At 36.6% G+C, this 18,041-nt stretch overlaps 1 protein-coding gene across 4 annotated transcripts in view; it reads right to left on the bottom strand.

Annotated features, from left to right (window-relative positions):
- The window catches only part of SEC24A (SEC24 homolog A, COPII component), a 114,024-nt gene that overhangs the window by 73,512 nt on the left and 22,471 nt on the right, over positions 1 to 18,041 (bottom strand). For 2 of the 4 annotated variants that reach the window (XM_077138485.1, XM_077138488.1), the window contains exons 1-2: positions 13,316 to 13,925; positions 1,332 to 1,829 (exon numbers count right to left, since the gene is read on the bottom strand). In XM_077138485.1, coding sequence (XP_076994600.1) covers positions 1,332 to 1,829; positions 13,316 to 13,412 — 595 coding nt within the window. In that variant the 5' untranslated portion in view covers positions 13,413 to 13,925. Of the gene's footprint in view, positions 1 to 1,331; positions 1,830 to 5,207; positions 5,286 to 13,315; positions 13,926 to 14,068; positions 14,191 to 18,041 lie in introns of those variants that run through there. The other 2 variants (XM_077138487.1, XM_077138486.1) reach the window with 2 other exon arrangements.

Genomic DNA, 18,041 nt, shown 5'->3' with positions numbered 1-18,041 from the left:
CTGATAGACTATACGTAGAGTATAGACAAAGAAATACATATGACTACAAAGAGGTAATTTGATATTACTATTTCCCGTGGAGGCTTTTACTGGTTTCCTTGAGGATATCAATGGAGTAGAATCAACATGTAGAGTTCAATAAAAAATTTTAAATGTTTTTCAAAGTATTACTAATGTCAATTAGTGTATAAGACACTCATTTTAACAGCAAAAAAGGAAAAAGTTAAATGAACCTATTCTTAACCCAGAATGAAATGATTAAAGTCAGTCTAAGCCTAAAAGGCTTTCTTCCCAAACTGATCTACAGATTCAATGCAATTCCTATCAAAATCCAAGCTTTTTTGTTTTGTTTTGCAAAAACTAACCAATTGGTCCTAGAACTGTTACGGAAATGTAAGCGATTCTGAACAAAAAAAATTTTTTTTTCTCCATAGTTGTTGTCACCGGATTAGAACTCCATAGTGAAGTTGTCACTGGATTAGAAATATTGGAGGAGTCACACTTCCACAATTTAAAACTTACTAGAAAGCTACAGTAATCAAGACTGTTTGGTACTGGCATAAAGATAGACATAGAAAATGGAAAAGAATTCAAAATCTATAAATAAACCCTTACACATTTATAATCAATTGTTTTTTGACAAGAGTGCCAAGACTACTCAGTGGGAAAAAGAACAATTCTTAATAAATGGAGCTAGGGCAACTGAATATCCTGCCAAAGAACGAAGTTAGACCTCTAACACAACAGAAAAATTAACTCAAAAAGGATCAAGGGCCTAAATATAAGAGCTACAACTATAAAACTCTAAAGAAAATACAGGTGTATACCTCTGCCCACTGCTTTCTGACTCTAGTTGTGCTCAGTAACACTTCTCACTCTGAAAGCAGTCTACTCTGACCTTCCCCTACAGGATCCTACATGATTGCCAAAAACTGTCTACTTCTAGTCCAAAAGACATACCGACCCTCAGATCAAAACCAAATAGAGACCAGAGATTCAGCTCCCCTAAAATACAAGAAGGAACTCAGTTAACAAAAGCAATGACTACCTTTAAGGGAGTGGCTCTGCGTGCATACCTTAATCCCTGAAATAACAAGGGTGAAAAACAGAAGACACCTTCAAAGGAAGGAAGCAAAGCAGGAACACTCAATTAATTTAAGTTATTTGAGTTAAATCAAAGGTTAAAGAATAATTTATTTAAAGACTCAGAACGATTTTTAAAAAATCAGTAGTCTTCCACATGGTTTTAAGGCTTGAAATAGTAATTCAAACACCTAAACAAGTAAAAGTGTCACATTTTTACATTTTAAGCACTCCTACAAAAACACTACCTGATTTTAAGCAGCTATTTTGAAGTGAAGGATCTCCAGAAAAAACATGCTGATGATTTGTTGTCACATTTGTATTCCCAGATATACTTGGTTGGGATGATGGATGAGGACAATGGTTTGTCTGTGATCCTGTGGATGGAGAGCTATATTGCCAATTCAAAGGTGGTGGTAGGTTGACTCCAGCAAGAAAGCTACCAGAAGGCATTGATGTGGCAGCTGGGATCTGAGAAGTAGGCGGTGGCATTCGAGGAACAGGTCCACTATGGAGTGAAGTTGTCACTGGATTAGAAACCATGGGAGGTCTATTAAGAGTCTGCCCAGGTCCCTGATAATTACTTAATGTACAAACAGTCTGAGAACCACCATAGTTATTCTGTGCAGAGACTGGATTCAAAGAAGTTTTTGCTGGCATTAGATGAGGGTAAGGTCCTGGAAGCTGAGAATTATATCCTTGGCTCACTGACACTTGTGAAGACATCAATGCGTTTTGGACAGGACCTTCCAAAAAGAGGGGGAAAAATTAGTCTTACAAACAAATATAGCAATACTATAAAAGATACAGTGAAACGCATGATATTCTTACAACTTAACAATAAAAAGGCAACCCAATTTAAACATGGGCAAAGGATTTAAACTAGGCATTCAAATATATTTCCAAAGAAGATATACAAAGAGTACATGAAAAAATGCTCAACATCCATTAGTCATTAGAGAAATGTAAACCCAAACAATGAGATAGCACTTCACAGCAACCGGGATGTCTAAAATAAAAAAGGTAGACAATTAACAAGTGTTGGCAAGGATGTGGAGAAACCGGAACCCTCATACATTGCTAGTGGGATGGTATAATGGTACAGCCACTTTGGAAAACAGTTTACAGTTCCTCAAAAAGTTGAGCAAAGTTGGCATATAACCCAGTAATTCTACCCCAAGGACTGAAAACATATTGCTGCACAAAAACTTGTACACAAATGTTCATAACAGTATTATTCATTAATAGGCAGAAAGTGGATTAGATATATTATGGATTAGTTATACAATGGACTAATCATCAATAAAATGAATAAACTAGGTGTACATCTATCAACAGGGATCAATTACAGAAAGAATATTAAGAGAAAAAAGAAAGTTAGAGAGATAAGTATAATATGTCTTACAAAACATTTTACTAGAAAATTTTCAGACACAAAAATATAAGATCATGTTATACAGTCTCACACAAAAACTAAAATGCTGATTGGAATTACAGTCGATTCATATATTAATTTGGGATTGACATTTTATGATAGAAAGTCTTTCCATTCAGAAACAGAGCATCTCTCTCTGTTTATTCAAAACTTATAGCTTCCAATAATGTTTCAACACTTTTCATACCTTATTTATTAAACTTTGTTGCTAGATATTTTATAGTTTGTCCTGCAGTGGGTGGAATATTTATTTTCATTGCAATTTCTAACTACTTAAAAGACTTCTGGTTATTCAAAATACCACAAATGCCCATTTATGAAGTAGATTTTCCCCCAAAATTATTTCTCAAAAAAGAAAGTGTCATCTTATATATGGTTCTCTACAAAGATACTTATAGTATAAGAATGCTTTTTCATAGTGCATTAACTCAATATTTTTCAAACTGTGGATAGCAACCCATTAATGGGTCATGAAATTAATATAGTAAATTGCAATCTATTTTTAAATTAATGAAACAGAAGATAACAGTTAGAATGGAAACTATCACAGCACATTACAAAGAATAAGGGAAGATACTATGTCTGAAAGCCACCCAACCAGCTGGTAGTCTTGCATCCTCCCTTATCCTGTTATGGATTATTCCCTACACATTCTATTACCATTTAAAAATGAATCATATTCACTCCCCTGCTTAAAACCTTAAAACCTCCAAAGTCTTTACCACAGCTTACAAGGTCCTCTACATTCTTGGCTTACTTTCTGATCTCAACTCCAAATTTTCTTTCTTTTCATAAATATTGAACTTTTGTTTTATTTTAATAAACTGGTATCAGGATAATAATACAGAAGTTCTCTCTGATTTGGAAGTCAAGTCTTCCCAATGTATCCTGATTCTTCTGATTCTATTTGTTCCTTGCTTGCTCTTAAGCAAATTTTAGTGTACTGCTCTATTTTTCTATAAAGTCACATTTAACATAAAGTATGTCAATTCAGACAAATAGGTGGCCAAGGCTTTAAACCACATCATTAGATCTATCTTTATTTCAAAATGTGTTTATATTCATCAAGCACAGTTCTTCTCTCAACCAGCAATAACCCGATTCTTTCATTTTACTAACAGCTAATAACATTTGTTCAACTGTATATTCCAAGGTGCCTTTTTATCTAATATGATTAACTCTGGAGAGGTACATATACACTTCATATTAAAGACAGCTTGGAGCAGATTTGTAGTTCCAAACAAAACATAACCACCTTTACAATTCTATCTTATAACAATTTCCCATACAATGCAAAATAGTTTCATAATAATTTCCACTAAATACTGAAAGCCCCTTTTAAACATGTATGTATAAGGGAACCATCCTTTGAATTTAGTAAATGCCTATGGTAAGGTCTGTCAACCAACATCAACTGCTCCATTTAATGGTTTTTACTAGTAAAATAATTTTCTATTCTTCTTCATCTCCTATTCAGCTCCAGTTATAATCACCTTCTCAACATTCTTCTAAAACACTAAGCATGCTCCCGCTTCAGGGTTTTTTACTTTTTACTCTCTGCCAAGAACACTTTTCTCCCAGATAATCTCATGGCTCACTCCATCTCTTTATTTAAGTCTCTCTCAACTATAATCTACTCAAAGAAGCATTGCCTGAACACAAAATCTAAAATATCACACAATTCATACAGTACTGAGGAAAGGGATGTGATAGGGATGGGCACAGGGGCTTTAGAGGCACTGGTAGTGCACTGTTAAACTAGGTGGTGAATACATAGGATTTTGTTTTATTATTTCCATTTAGGCTGTACCTATAAATCTTATACATTCTGTGTGTGTATTTCACAAAAGAAAAAATTTTTAAAGTGTATATGATGCAACAAAGCTACTAGAGCTAGTAAATGAATTCAACAAATGGCATAATACAAGATCAACATGCAAAAACCAGCAGCATTTCTATACACTAGTAAAGAACAATCTGAGGAGGAAATACAAAAAAATTCCTAATTATAAAAGGAAGTAAAATAATGAAATATCTAGGAACATATTTAGCCAAGCATATAAAGGGCCTATACATAGAAAACTACAAAACACTATGAAATTTAGGTCAAAGAAGACCTAAATTATAAATGGAAGGACAGTCTGTGCTCCCGGATTAGAAGACTAAACACAGTTAAGATGTAAATTCGACCCAAACTGATTTATAGATTCAACACAATCCCAATCAAAACTCTTAATAGACAACTTTGTAGAAATGGAAAAACCAATCATCAAATTTATTTGGAAGGGCAAAGGCCCCTGAATAGCCAAAAATATCTTGAGAAAGAAAAATTAAGTGGGAGGACTCATTTTAAAACATATTACAAAGCTACAGTGGTCAAAACAGCATGGTACAGGCATAAAGACAGATATATTAATCAATGAAATAAACTTGAGAGGACAGAAATAGACCCACACATCTATGGCCAATCGATTTTTGATAACGCTGTCAAACCACTCAACTAAGGTGGAACACTCTTCAACAAATGGTGCTGGGAAAGCTGGACAGTCACATCTAAAAAATGAAAGAGGTCCCCTATCTCACACCTTATTTAAAAAATTAACTCAAAATGGATCAAAGACCTAAATATATGAGCTAAGACAACAAAACTCCTAGAAGAAATTGTAGGGATGCATCTTTAAGAACTTACGGTACGGGCAGGCCACAGTGGCTCAGCAGGCAGAGTTCTAGCCTGTCATGCCAGAAACCAGGGTTCGATTTCCAGTGCCTACCCATGCAAAAAAAAAAAAAAGAACTTATGGTAGGAGGGAGGTGGTTTTTAGATGTTAAACTGGATTAGGTGGAGATGTGTCTCCACTCATTCAGGTGGGTCTTGATTAGTTTACTGGAATCCTATAAAAGAGGAAACATTTTGGAGAAAGCTAGAGATTCAGAGAGAGCAGAACGATGCAGCCACGTGAAACAGAGTCCACCAGCCAGCAACTTTTGGAGATGAAGAGGGAAAATGCCTCCCAGGGAAGCTGGAGAGGAAGCTAGCAGGTGATGCCCTGTTTGCCATGTGCCCTTCCAGCCGAGAGAGAAACCCTGACTGTGTTCACCGTGTGCCTTTCCACCTGAGAGAGAAACCCTGGACTTCATCAGCCTCTTGAATCAAGGTTTCTTTCCTTGGATGCCTTAGATTGGACATGTCTATAGACTTGCTTTAACTGGGACATTTTCTCAGCCTTAGAACTGCAAACTAGCAACTTCTTAAAATCCCCTTTTTAAAAGCCATTCTGTTCCTGGTATATCACATTCTGGCAGTTAGCAAACTAGAACACAACACAATTAAAAAATGGGTAAAACACCTGAATAGTGTTTTTTACTATTAATACTAAAATACTTTTCCAAGGAGGTAATTCAAATGTCTGAAAAGCACATGAAAAGATGCTCAACATGATTACCTATTAGAGAAATACAAAACAAATGAGATCTCATTTCACATCTAGTAGAATGGACATAGTTAAAACACACACACACACACACACACACAAACACACAGAAAACTACAGGTGTTGGAGAGGATGTACAGAAATGGGAAAACTTATTCAATCAGCTGGTGGGAATATAGAATAGTGCAGCCACTTGGAAGTCAGTTTGGCAGTTCCTCAAGAAGCTAAGTATATAATTGCCATACCATCCAGCAATCCCACTATTATCTATATACTCAAAAGAACTGAAAGCAGGGACGTAAACAGACATTTGCACACTGATGTTCATAGTGGCATTATTCACAATGGCAAAAAGATGGAAATGTAAGTGCCCATCAACCAATGAATGGATTAAAAAAAGTAGTATATACATAACAATGGAATATTATTGAGCTGTAAGAAGAAATGAAGTCATGAGGCATGCAACAACATGGATAAACCCTGAGGACATTATACTGAATGATATAAACCAGACACAAAAGAACAAATATTGTAGGGTCTCACTAATAAGAACTAATTATAATGAGCAAACTCTTAGAGTTAAAATCTAGCGTATAGGGTACCAGAAGATAGAAAAAGAGTAGAGGAGGGGCAGCTGATACTTAATTTGTATAGAATTTTTAGTAAGTTTGATGGTAAATGTTTAGAAATGGATAGACATGATGGTAGCACATTACTGTAAGGTAATTACCAGTGCTGAATTATGGGTATGATTATGGTAGAAAGGGGAAGTTTAGGGTTGTGTATGTCAGTTGAAGGAAGGCTAGAGGATAAAATATGGGACTGTGTAATATAGTGAACCCTGTTGTGGGTTGACTGTGGTTAATTGTATAAATGTAAGAATATTCTTCCATGAACTAGAACAAATATACATCACTATTACAAGGTATTAATAATAAGGTGGTATATGGGGAAAAATACAACTAACGCAAATTATGGACTATAGTTAATAGTAACATTGTAATATTCTTGCATCAATTGTAATAAAGGTACTATACCAATGCTAAGTGTCACTAATAGGGGGGTTTTAGGGGTATGGAATTTTTTTTTTCAAGCAACAAGAATGTTCTCAAATTGACTGTGGCGATTACCATACAATTCTGTGATTATAACAAGAGCCCCTCATTGTACCCTTTGGAATGGACTGCATGGTGTGTGAATAGAACTGTTTAAAAAATAAATAAATAAAGTACATATAAAAGATTAAATAAAATTATTTGATATACAGAAAAATTATTTCATGAAGTAGAAAGTAGAAAGCAAAAATTTTAATATATAATGCTAAATATTATTTACATAAAGATCTTTAAATAAAAAGTTTAAAGTAAGTTTACAGATGTATGCTAGTAATATATTAAATATTACATGGTAACTACAAAGAAAATATTGGAGAATAGACAAGCTCACAGAGACAGAAATTAAAATACAAGTTGCCAGGGAAAGGAGGCAGGGAGAATGGAGAAAATGCATAATGGGTATAGGGTTTAAGTTTGGTGAGATGGGAAAGTTTGAGTCATGGAAGGTGGTGAAGGTACTACAATATTGTGAATATAATTAAACCTACTGAATAGTATGATTAAGAATGGTTAAAGTGATTAAATATGTTTCCACAATAAAAAAAATAAAAGAGCAACGAAAGAGACAATGGCAATTAAATGCAATACATGATCCTAGACAGGATCTAACAAGGGAGGAAAGAAGGCTCAAAGGGACATTATTGGGACATATGAAAAAAATATAGGCTGTAAGCTTTATGTCAAATTCTAAAACTTGATAACTGTACTTCAGTGTTATATAAGTGACTATCCTTGTTCTTAGAAAATGAACATGACAGTATTAAGTGTTCAAGGATTAGTACCACCTGCACTCCAATGTTCAGAAAATGGATTGATAGGCAGGTGGACGGACAGACAGACAAACAGGCATACAGAATGATACAGCAAATGAGGCTAAATGTTAAAATTGGTGGATCTGGGTATCTGGGCAGGTATGCTGAAATGAAGCTTTCTTTATGAGGTCTTTATTATTGTACTATAAATATCCTGTAAGCGTTAAAGTATTTCAAAACAAAAAGTTAAAACAAACTAAGAAACAGGTAAGAACAGATTTTCCCTAGAGCCTTCAGAAAAGAATAGCCATTAGGACACCTTGATTTTAGACTGAGACCCATTTTAGATTTCTGACCTCCAGAACTGTAGGATAATAAATCAACATTGTTTTAGGCCACTAAGTTTATGGTAATTTGTTACAGCAGCAATAGGAAACTAGTGAGATACGAAATTGTGATTTACTCATGTGAAACATTTATAATGGTGCTTCTTATTTAGTCAGTGCTCAATAATGTTGTCTAATATCATCTAAGAAAAATATTTTTACGTACTTAACACTGCAGTACTCACTGATAATTCTATTAATAAATCAAATAATTTCATCTGAAATCATTTTTTTTCCTTACAAATCACTTAATTAAAGACTAATTTAGGCTAATTTATTTTATTCCAAACGGCTAATTGAGAACATTCTATTCATTCCCTGATTGAAAAGAGCATCTCACTATCTTCTGAAGACAGAAAGCTGATTAAGATCCACTCCATCCATGCCCTCAAGCAGCTTGCAGTTTGGATGGGAAGACAAATAACCAGGCAATGACAACAGCAAGTGATACTAAAGGGAAAACTCAGAGGAAGCAGCCCTTGGGTGAAGACTGAACACAGAAAGGTAGCAAGGATGATTTCCTGAGGAAGGAAAATTTAAACTGAAACCTGAAGAGAAAATAGGAGTTAGCCCCAGGAAAAGAAATGTCAAGAGTGTTCCAGACAGAGTGATTCAGTGGTGGAATGCTCGCCTGTCATGTCAAAAATCTGGACTTGATTCCTGGCCCATGCACCAAAACAAATAAAAGAGTTCCAAGCAAAGAGAAGAACATATGCAATAGCTTGTGGTCATAAAAGGACATTCTGAAAAAAGTTCAGTATGGCAGAACCTAAGTGTTGAGTCAAGGGTCTGAAATTAAGCAGGAGTTCAGGATTATATCCTCAAGGAATTTGAGTTGGAGCCTAAAAGCGGAACCTTTGAGAGGCTACCTAAGAGACTAACAAATTTGCATTTAAGAGAGGAGATTAGAGGCTAGAAGTAGTCCAGACAAGAAATCCAACGGGAAACTAGAGAAGCAGAGATGTTTAAAGAGTTCTTTACAGATGTTTTTGTTTGAATCTATAAAAACATTTGTAAAAAGTTAATTTAAAAGCATACTTTAGGGTGCATGGGTAGTCACCTGCCACACAGGAGGCCCTGGCTCAGTTCTAGACTCATGCACCACCACCACCACCCCCTGCCAAAAAAAAAAAAAAAGCATACTTTGGATCATTTGTATAAAACAGTCCATCCCATAGCCTAGTATTGCCAGAAGATTTCATGGCCCCATTTAGTACTTTTGTTTAGTATTTTACCATAGGCTAATATGCCAAAGAGGCTTTAAAGCCAGGTGCAGCCAAGTAAAAGCCAAATATTATCAAAATGTACAAATGTGCAAAATAAGCAAAAGTTTTACAGTATGTCAATATAATGAGTAAAGACAACCAGTTAACTATTTTGGGGGAAAAATAAAACTTAACACCTAACCACATACATTAAAATATACTCTGATCACATGAAGAGTTGATAAACTGAAACTATATGTACAGCATATCAATGCTACTGCATGATTACAACTTGTGGATCAGTCACTAAAATAAGAAAGCAATGCAAGGAGAAATGCAAACATTAATAATCAAAGAGGAGGTACTGGCAATTTCAGGATCTACAAGACATTTATGAAATGTGAAGCTGTTACACAAAGAAATGGACCAAACATTAACATAAGTCAGGGTTAGATTATGCAGTATTGTAACACAAAGAAAAATAAGCTTAGTGGAAGTTTTGAAAAATGTCATCAAATATTTACTGGAATGATATGCATCGCTTACATAAAGAAATCAGAAGGTTCTAATTCTTGGTTCAGGCACTACTAATTCAAGGTGCTAGATCCTGGGATTAAGGAGTAACAACCAGATAAGTAGAATAACAGCTAAAAAAGACTGCTTGCATTTAAATCTGGGTTCCACAATTTATTAGCTGCGTAACCTTGAGCTAGTTGTTTAACCACTCAGCTCAGTTTCCTCAGTAGTAAAAATAACAGTTCTTACCCCAAACAGCTAGTGTGAGGGTTAAAGGAGATGATGCATATAATGCATTCTAGTAGAGTGTCTGGATACATGGTAAACGAACAATAAATATTAGCTCTTACTGTTACTATTTCTCTTTCAGGAGCTCAAAATTGTATGTACAACATACAATTCGTTAAATTCTAATACAAGTATACTGAGAGTTGTATGGAAATCCAGAATGACTCCTTCCACAGAAAACATCAAATACAACTCAGCCACAGGATCAGTTTTATAGATTATGTGCCCATTTTTATACATGGTAATCATAAACATAGTCATGGGAAATTAAGAGATCTACTTCTCTTGTTACTTCCAAAATAGAGGTATTAGTATTTAAATGGTTGAAAAAAGAAAGAAAAAAAACCCACCCACATATTCTATTGTTTTTGGCTGACATTATCTTGCAAAAATTCACAAAAAAATCAACCAGAAGAGGTTAGAAGTGATCACTAATTTACTATAAATAATTCCACACACATTTAGTGAACTGCAAAATTCCCAGTTCTAAAACTTTCACTCAACAAAACGGACAAACTTCTAAAATGTTTTAGACACTGTGTGGGAGCTGGAGAAATTATCTTCAGAAGCTGATACTCTCACCCTGACAGGGCTTAAAACCTGGACAGGAGACATATCAGTTTTATAAAAATTACAATAAACAGTGGAATCTGGACAGATGTGAGGGAAGAAGGGAGGAAAGTATCCTTCTCATCCTCAATTCTACATGCAAAAAATGAAATTAATAAAACTGCAATTTTTAAATGCCTTGGCAAATTGATTAAAATAGTTAATAGTGGGTGGCATTATTTCCCTTTAGCCTTATTACATAATAATCAGATGAAGAACTGCCAGATTAAGCAGCTTTTCAGTCTCACAATCAGTGTTTTGCAAAGGAAACATATATACACAAATCTATACAGAGCCTTAGTAAAACCTGTAGGAAAAAGCTCTAGGGCAGGCAATGGTGGCACAGTGGAAGAGTTCCAGCCTGCCATGCCAGAGACCTGGGTTCGATTCCCAGTTCCCGCCCATGTAAAAAAAAAAAAAAAAAAAAAGCTTTAGGTTGTAATGCAACGTAATGATTTATCACAAAGAAAAATGTCTTGATGTGCAAGGAACACTGTGATATAATGGCACCATACAATATGAAAGCAATTTATGGGAAAATGAAAAAGTGACTATTAGGTCTTTTGTTTAGATCTAAAAAAAAAACAAAAACACTTAAAATATAACAGTACTATAATATGCAATTAAAACTACATTAAACCTAAAGTTTAAGACTTTTCAGAATATTTAAGCAGCAATTATTGTCTAGTTAACCAAAACTAGATTTAAAACTAAACTTCTTTCTCACCTTCTAAAAAAATACTCTCCCCTTCAATTTTCCACCATATACTTACTCTCTGTATTATCAATAACATGAATAATAAAGCAACACAATATAGGATATTAGCTATTTTATTGAGAATAATTTATTTTAGAAATTTTAGAAATGGGGCTTATAAAAAGAATATCAAAATTATATCTTAAAAGGGGCATGAATTTGCTGTCCTATGATTTTCCTCTCCACTTCAGTTGGCTGCATTCTTCTAGTTGCTATCACCCAGCATTGCAACCAAATCACCAGTTACATATCTGATTGCCCAGATGACTCTGGGCAACTTATATACACGGATTACCCTCTTATTCTCTTTTATATCCCCAAGGACCAATGCAATAAATGTCAGTAGGACAGGGTCAATTCAACATAGTGACATAGTGACAATATCTTCAATACAACATATCAAAGTGGCTTAATTCTTTTAACATTTCAAAATTATCTGAACTACCTTACATATCAACATACAAGCACATGTATAGGGTTTGTCACTTAAAGTTCATGTGAACTGAAATTTAGATAATAAGAAAAAAAGACATGACAACTTGCTTAAATTTTTTATCTCTTAAGATAAAAGTTATTCACTTTAGTGAATGTTTTAGAATAACTTTATCTTTAGTATAAATGTAAATATTACTAAATATTCTACAATAAAATGTAGTTTACATGTTACCTTAAATTTGAGAAAGAACAATTGATTCAATTTAACCATTGCCTATGCCCTATTTATTCTTGCTTCCACCCACATACCTGCCTACTCAAAGATTTTTAAGTCTTTTAGAGCCTTCTTTGTAAAGAAAATAGTAGACTTCTCTAAAAACAATATAAATCGGCAATTTTAGTCACAGTCTATTTTCTTAAACTTCACAGCAACATTATATTCCAATGAGCAATTTAAGTGCATTAGCATTATTCTCCTAGTTTTATTTCCATAAATCAAAAGATTTGTAGGTAAGTGGGTAACTAGGCAAGCTGTTGGCAGAATATCTTTCGCAACTGTAACAAGCTTACCAAGCCACAGTGTAGGACAATTTAAGGAATCTTAGAAGAGGTATAAAATTATAGAACACTGTCACATGGAATGTACACTGCTGTTGGAGGGTCAGACTGTTGGATCTAGCCACTTCCCAAATGATGAGATCTTCTCCTCTATTTGATTCTTCCAAAGTTGAAAAACTGAAGAGATGGCCTAAGCAAAATTCTGGCCAGATCCTGGAGGAGATGAGCAGGCCCTAAAAGGGTCTCTCAAAAGCATAGACACTCATTCATCTCTGCAAACTGAGACTGAACACGTCCCCCCATCCCACTGCAGGCCCTGCGGAATAGAGATGAATCATTCCCCATACATACATTGCTGTCTACGAGCCTGGTGTCAGGTGGCCCGGAGGGGGAAAGGTACATAAACAGACACTGTAATACCTGTATCCGAATTTTGAAGATAGGGATCCAAACTGTATTTTTCACCCACGTATACACAGAAGGTTGCATATAGATGATCATTAACTGCTTGCGGAATGAATGAATGTGGAACCCAAAGACGAGTCCGAGTCTGAGCGTGGACATTCGCCGCAGTCTCCGTGGCCCAGCCACCCACCACCACCCGCTTCACCCGCTGGGAGGTCACTCTCTTCTCCTCGATCGCCTCAAGCAGCAGCAGCAACAACCAAAGGTCAACTCGTGCCCGGACCCTGGCTGTGCCTACGGCCCCCACTCTCCCTAAAAATAATCCACAGGCGGCACTCACCGTTGACATAGGGAGATCCTAAGGACGAGGCGGCCCCATTCTGGACCTGAAGGCCGGTCGATGCGCCGCCTGAGGACGGTACACCCGGCTGGGACATGATGACGGCGGTTACAGGTATGTGAAAGGACTGGTCGGAGACGACAACACCAAGCAGGGATCTTAAAGACCACTGCTGAAAACGAAAGGGAGGGGGAGGGATCTAAAGGCTGGGAAGAGAGAGCGCGGCGCGTCAAGCCCTAGGCATGGCTCCGCACTCTCCTTAGCCGGCCAGAGGCCTCGGCCTGACCTGGGAGCCGAGGCTTGGGAGTCAGGCTGGTCGGGTCAGGAACGCCAGGCAAGAATACCCGGCCAGGAACGCCAGACCCGGAGGCGGCAACCAAGTAGAGAGAGAAGGAGCGAGGCCCCGACCGGAAGTGCCTGTCAGCCGCCGGCCGCGCAAGCGCAATGGGGACACGTGGCACTTCCGGCTCCGGGCTCCCCACGCCCCCCTGCAACTGCTGGTGCACTCTTCTATCCCGGTGGGGTTGCCCCGAGGCCACCTGACAGCTTGAGGGGGGGGGGAGTGTCCCGGCCCAAACGACCTGCACCACCTAGCCTGCCACGTCGCAGACTTCCGCCGTCGGCCGGAAGCGGTGTGTGTCACCGCTACGGAAATCCCTGCCGTCGTGAACGTCATCTCCCGGGCAGGACCAGGGTCAGAGAACAAGCAGGGTATCAGTAGCCGCCGTCGTGGAGTGAAACTGAGGTTCTTACCTTGGGTTTGTTTGAAGCCTGCCCGAGACGTCAGTCATTATCGTCCTCTTGAGACTATAACGCTTCTGGTAGCTGAACAGATTAATGTTCTCAGTATTTCATTTTCACATTTCACAATATTCCTGGTGTAAATTGAAAGAGAATTTTTTCACGGAGTGGTTAATTATATATGTGTTTTAAAAATGTAATCAAATCGAAAAGCAGGTCTCTTGCTTTTGGACTGGAGGATTTAGAGGTGACTTTTATTTTGAAACTCACTGATTCATAGCATAATCACGCCAAAATTAATTAAGAACACAACTGATCTGTCATTTAAACTTTACCTCTTCTAAGTATAGTGAACAATTGAAACTTCCTTTCTGGGTAAGTAGACTTTTTTGACTTTTTGAGGCAAAAGGGAGGTAGAAACTAGAGTGATTAAACGACATACTTAATTATCTCAATTATCTTGATTACCTTCATTTTCCTTAGGTTTTTCCTGCTCTGAGTTAAGATGGCCCCTTTTTTAACTGGAGATTTGTACTGTTGATTAAAATGTCATGGCACACACTTGCCTTTCAATGGGACAGAGTTACCCCAAATGCCATTGGCTTTTCTTCAGAGATGCTCAATTAAGGCATCATCCTGTTGATGCCTTAATTGGGACATTTTCATGGTCTTAGAACTGTAAATTTGCAAACTAATAAATCCCCATTGTAAAAACCAATCCAAAAAAAAAAAATGTCATGGCACAGGTAGTTACACAACCTTAGGGTGAAGTACATCTTACCTAACTCATTTAATATCAAATGCCTGCCATGAAATATTCGATATAGTACATACAAAAGAGCAAGAACTAGAACAGTGTGCCAGGCTTGAATAACAAGCAGTAAGAATTCAAATGACTAAATGTTAAATTTTATCCTAAGCCTGTTTCAATTATCATTTGTCTTAGAACCTTACTAAAAACTTATTTGCTGTACAAGACCCAAGTATAGAAGCCTTCTTTAAGGTGAAAATGATACTTTTGGTCAAACTGCTTTCACCTTAGAACCCCCCTAACAAAATCCCAAGCCATATATCCCAGTAACATTTAAAAAGATACACAGGCCATGTAGATAGTTTGATTGAATGTCATAAGTACTTGGAATCTCAGGTAGGACATGAGATTTTGTTAGTTTGTCCAAAGTGATGCCCCGATGAATCCCAGAGTGATTTGATCAGTGACTAGAAAAGTGTTTGCAAGCCCCCTTCAGGGAATGGTGAGAGTGGGGAGAAATTCAACTTCCTCAAGTTGAATTCCTGATATTCTCACAAGCAGTGTAGACAACCAAAGCTATAGGCTGAGCCCCCAGTCTTGGGGGTTGTTCATATGAAACTTAACCCCACAAAGGATATGTCAAGTCTACTTAAAATTTAGGCCTAAGAATCACCCCCAAGAGAGCCTCTTTTGTTGCTCAGATGTGGCCTCTCTCTCCAGCCAACATGACGAGCAGTCTCACCACCCTCCCCTTCTCTGCGTGGGACATGACTCCCAGGGGTGTGGACCTTCCTGGCAACGTGGGACAGAGATCCTGGAATGAGCTGAGACTCAGCATCAAGGGACTGAGAAAAACCCTAGAATGAGCTGAGAATTAACATCAAGGGATTGAGAGAACCTTCTCGACCAAAGGGGGAAGAGTGAAATGAGACTGTCAATGGCTGAGAGATTCCAAACAGAGTTGAGAGGTTATCCTGGCGGTTATTCTTATGCATTAAGTAGATATCACCTTGTTGTTCAAGATGTAGCAGAGAGGCTGGAGGGAACTGCCTGAAAATGTGGAGCTGTGTTCCAGTAGCCATGTTTCTTGATGATGATTGAACAATGATACAGCTTTCACAATGAGACTCTGTGAATGTGAAAACCTTTGTGTCTGATGCTCCTTTTAGCTACTATATCAACACAAGAGTAGAACATATGGAATAAAAATAAATAATAGGGGGAACAAATGTTAAAATAAATTTAGTTTGAAATGCTAGTGGTAAATGAAAGCGAGGGGTAAGGGGTATGGTATGTATAATCTTTTTTTTCTCTGTTATCATTTTATTTCTTTTTCTGTTGTCTTTTTATTTCTTTTTCTAAATCGATGCAAATGTTCTAAGAAATGATGAATATGCAACTATGTGATGATATTAAGAATTACTGATTGTATATGTAGAATGGAATGATATCTTAATGTTTTGTTTGTTAATTTTTTTAATTAATAAAAAAAGTTTACAAAAAAGATACACAGGAGCCTGCCCATGCCAAAAAGAAAAGGAAAAAAAATGCACAAATAAAAGCCAGTTAATGTTTTAAAAAGAAAAGAGATCTCAGAGGGAAACAACCTTCTGGAGGTCAGGCAGAAAATCAGGGCCACTCTTACATATAGGCAAATTTTCAGGCCTGGTCTCAGAGTTGCATTACTTTAATTCTTTCTTTTTTTAAGGAACTCCTGAATGATTTGGGTTTGTTAACCTTGGCACAAGGGTTTGATTTAGTTAAATCATGCTCTCTCTAGACTTTGATCTGTTTTCTCAATATCAGTATGTTCAGAGAAAACTGATGGAGAAGAATTGCCATTTTATAAAGTAACCTGATTCGTTAAATCAGGTTAAATAAACAAATAATTTGCTAATAAGTAAACAATGCTTTTTTTCTGAAATTCATTTCACCCCCAAGTTTTTCCTGTTACTATTATTCTCCCCAAAACTATGGCTAAGTCAAATGTTTTTTACATTTTCAATGTAGTCAGCTTTAAAATATTGAATATTAAAACAGCATTTTTTCATCTTCCTATCCTCAGGGATAGTAGGAAAGGTTGTTTAAGTAATTGAAGTGGGACTCCATATAAATAAGTTAAATAATTTTCTTATTATCCACACAATATCAGATCCTTCTCTAACTTCTTAAAGTTGGCCACATAACTGTCATGGAAAAAATATTAGTGCTATTATCAGTTAGTAAAAGATACAGGTATTTCATTGGTCAACTACCAGTATCTACCTTACACTACCATACATTTTTCTAAGCTGATGTCATTAATACACTCTACTTTTTAATCTATCTTTTCCAGAACAGCAGGACCCTTCTGTCACTATACACTCATCAGATGTTCATTTTCTGATTTTCTATACATTATTTTCTGAGCCTTCTACCCTACTTAAATATTATAACCAAAAAAAAAATAATAAGTGACAAGGTCCCACATGACCTTTACAAAGAAGATTCCACTACATTTGACAATTTAGACTCAAAAGAGGGAGACAGCCATTTCCATAAAAGTTGCTTGTACGCAGAAGTGGACTTAGGCTCACAATAGGATGGTTTTGAGTGCCTGCTCTTGACTGTTACATTGTCAACTGATAAACAGGTTCAATTCTGTTTACTTTTCAGGATGGAGGAAATTATTTTAGGTCCTTATTAAAAATTTTAATTATGTTTCTCTTTCAAACAAACACAAAATAAGTGGTTTCAATTATGAACAGGTCAGCTAATTTATTTACTGAAACTCTCTTGTGGCTCTATTTTAGGAACAGTTCCTTTGGCTTAATTTGCCTCTGATAGGACAGCTGTTTGTATCTAAAGTCAGCAGCTCTGACTGTCACAACTATACCTATCCCACATCTAGAAAGTAAATCCCATTGTTTTCTTTGAAAACATTTCATCCTTATGTAGTTGTTGCCATTTTCGCGGCCCACTCTGATTGGTTTTCATCATCTTGAGCTTGAACTATTGGAATAATCTTTCTGATTTCCATCTATCCAATCCGTTCTGCACATTGAACTGAGCTGCTAAAATTCGGATTCAATTTTTATTTTCCTGACCCCCCCCCAATCTGTATTTGTCTCTGTAAACCTGCTAATTAAAGTAAGTTAAAATTTCTCTGCATAGGTTTTCTCATCTCATGTTTATCTAATAAGTAAAATCAAGGTCCCACATGACCTGTCCTCACTACTTCTCTGACCTCATCTT

The sequence above is a fragment of the Tamandua tetradactyla genome, chromosome 20 (genome assembly GCF_023851605.1).
Source record: "Tamandua tetradactyla isolate mTamTet1 chromosome 20, mTamTet1.pri, whole genome shotgun sequence".
Lineage (NCBI taxonomy): Eukaryota > Metazoa > Chordata > Mammalia > Pilosa > Myrmecophagidae > Tamandua > Tamandua tetradactyla.
Note: the sequence above shows the minus strand (reverse complement) of the source record. Positions and strands in the feature narration are given on the sequence as shown.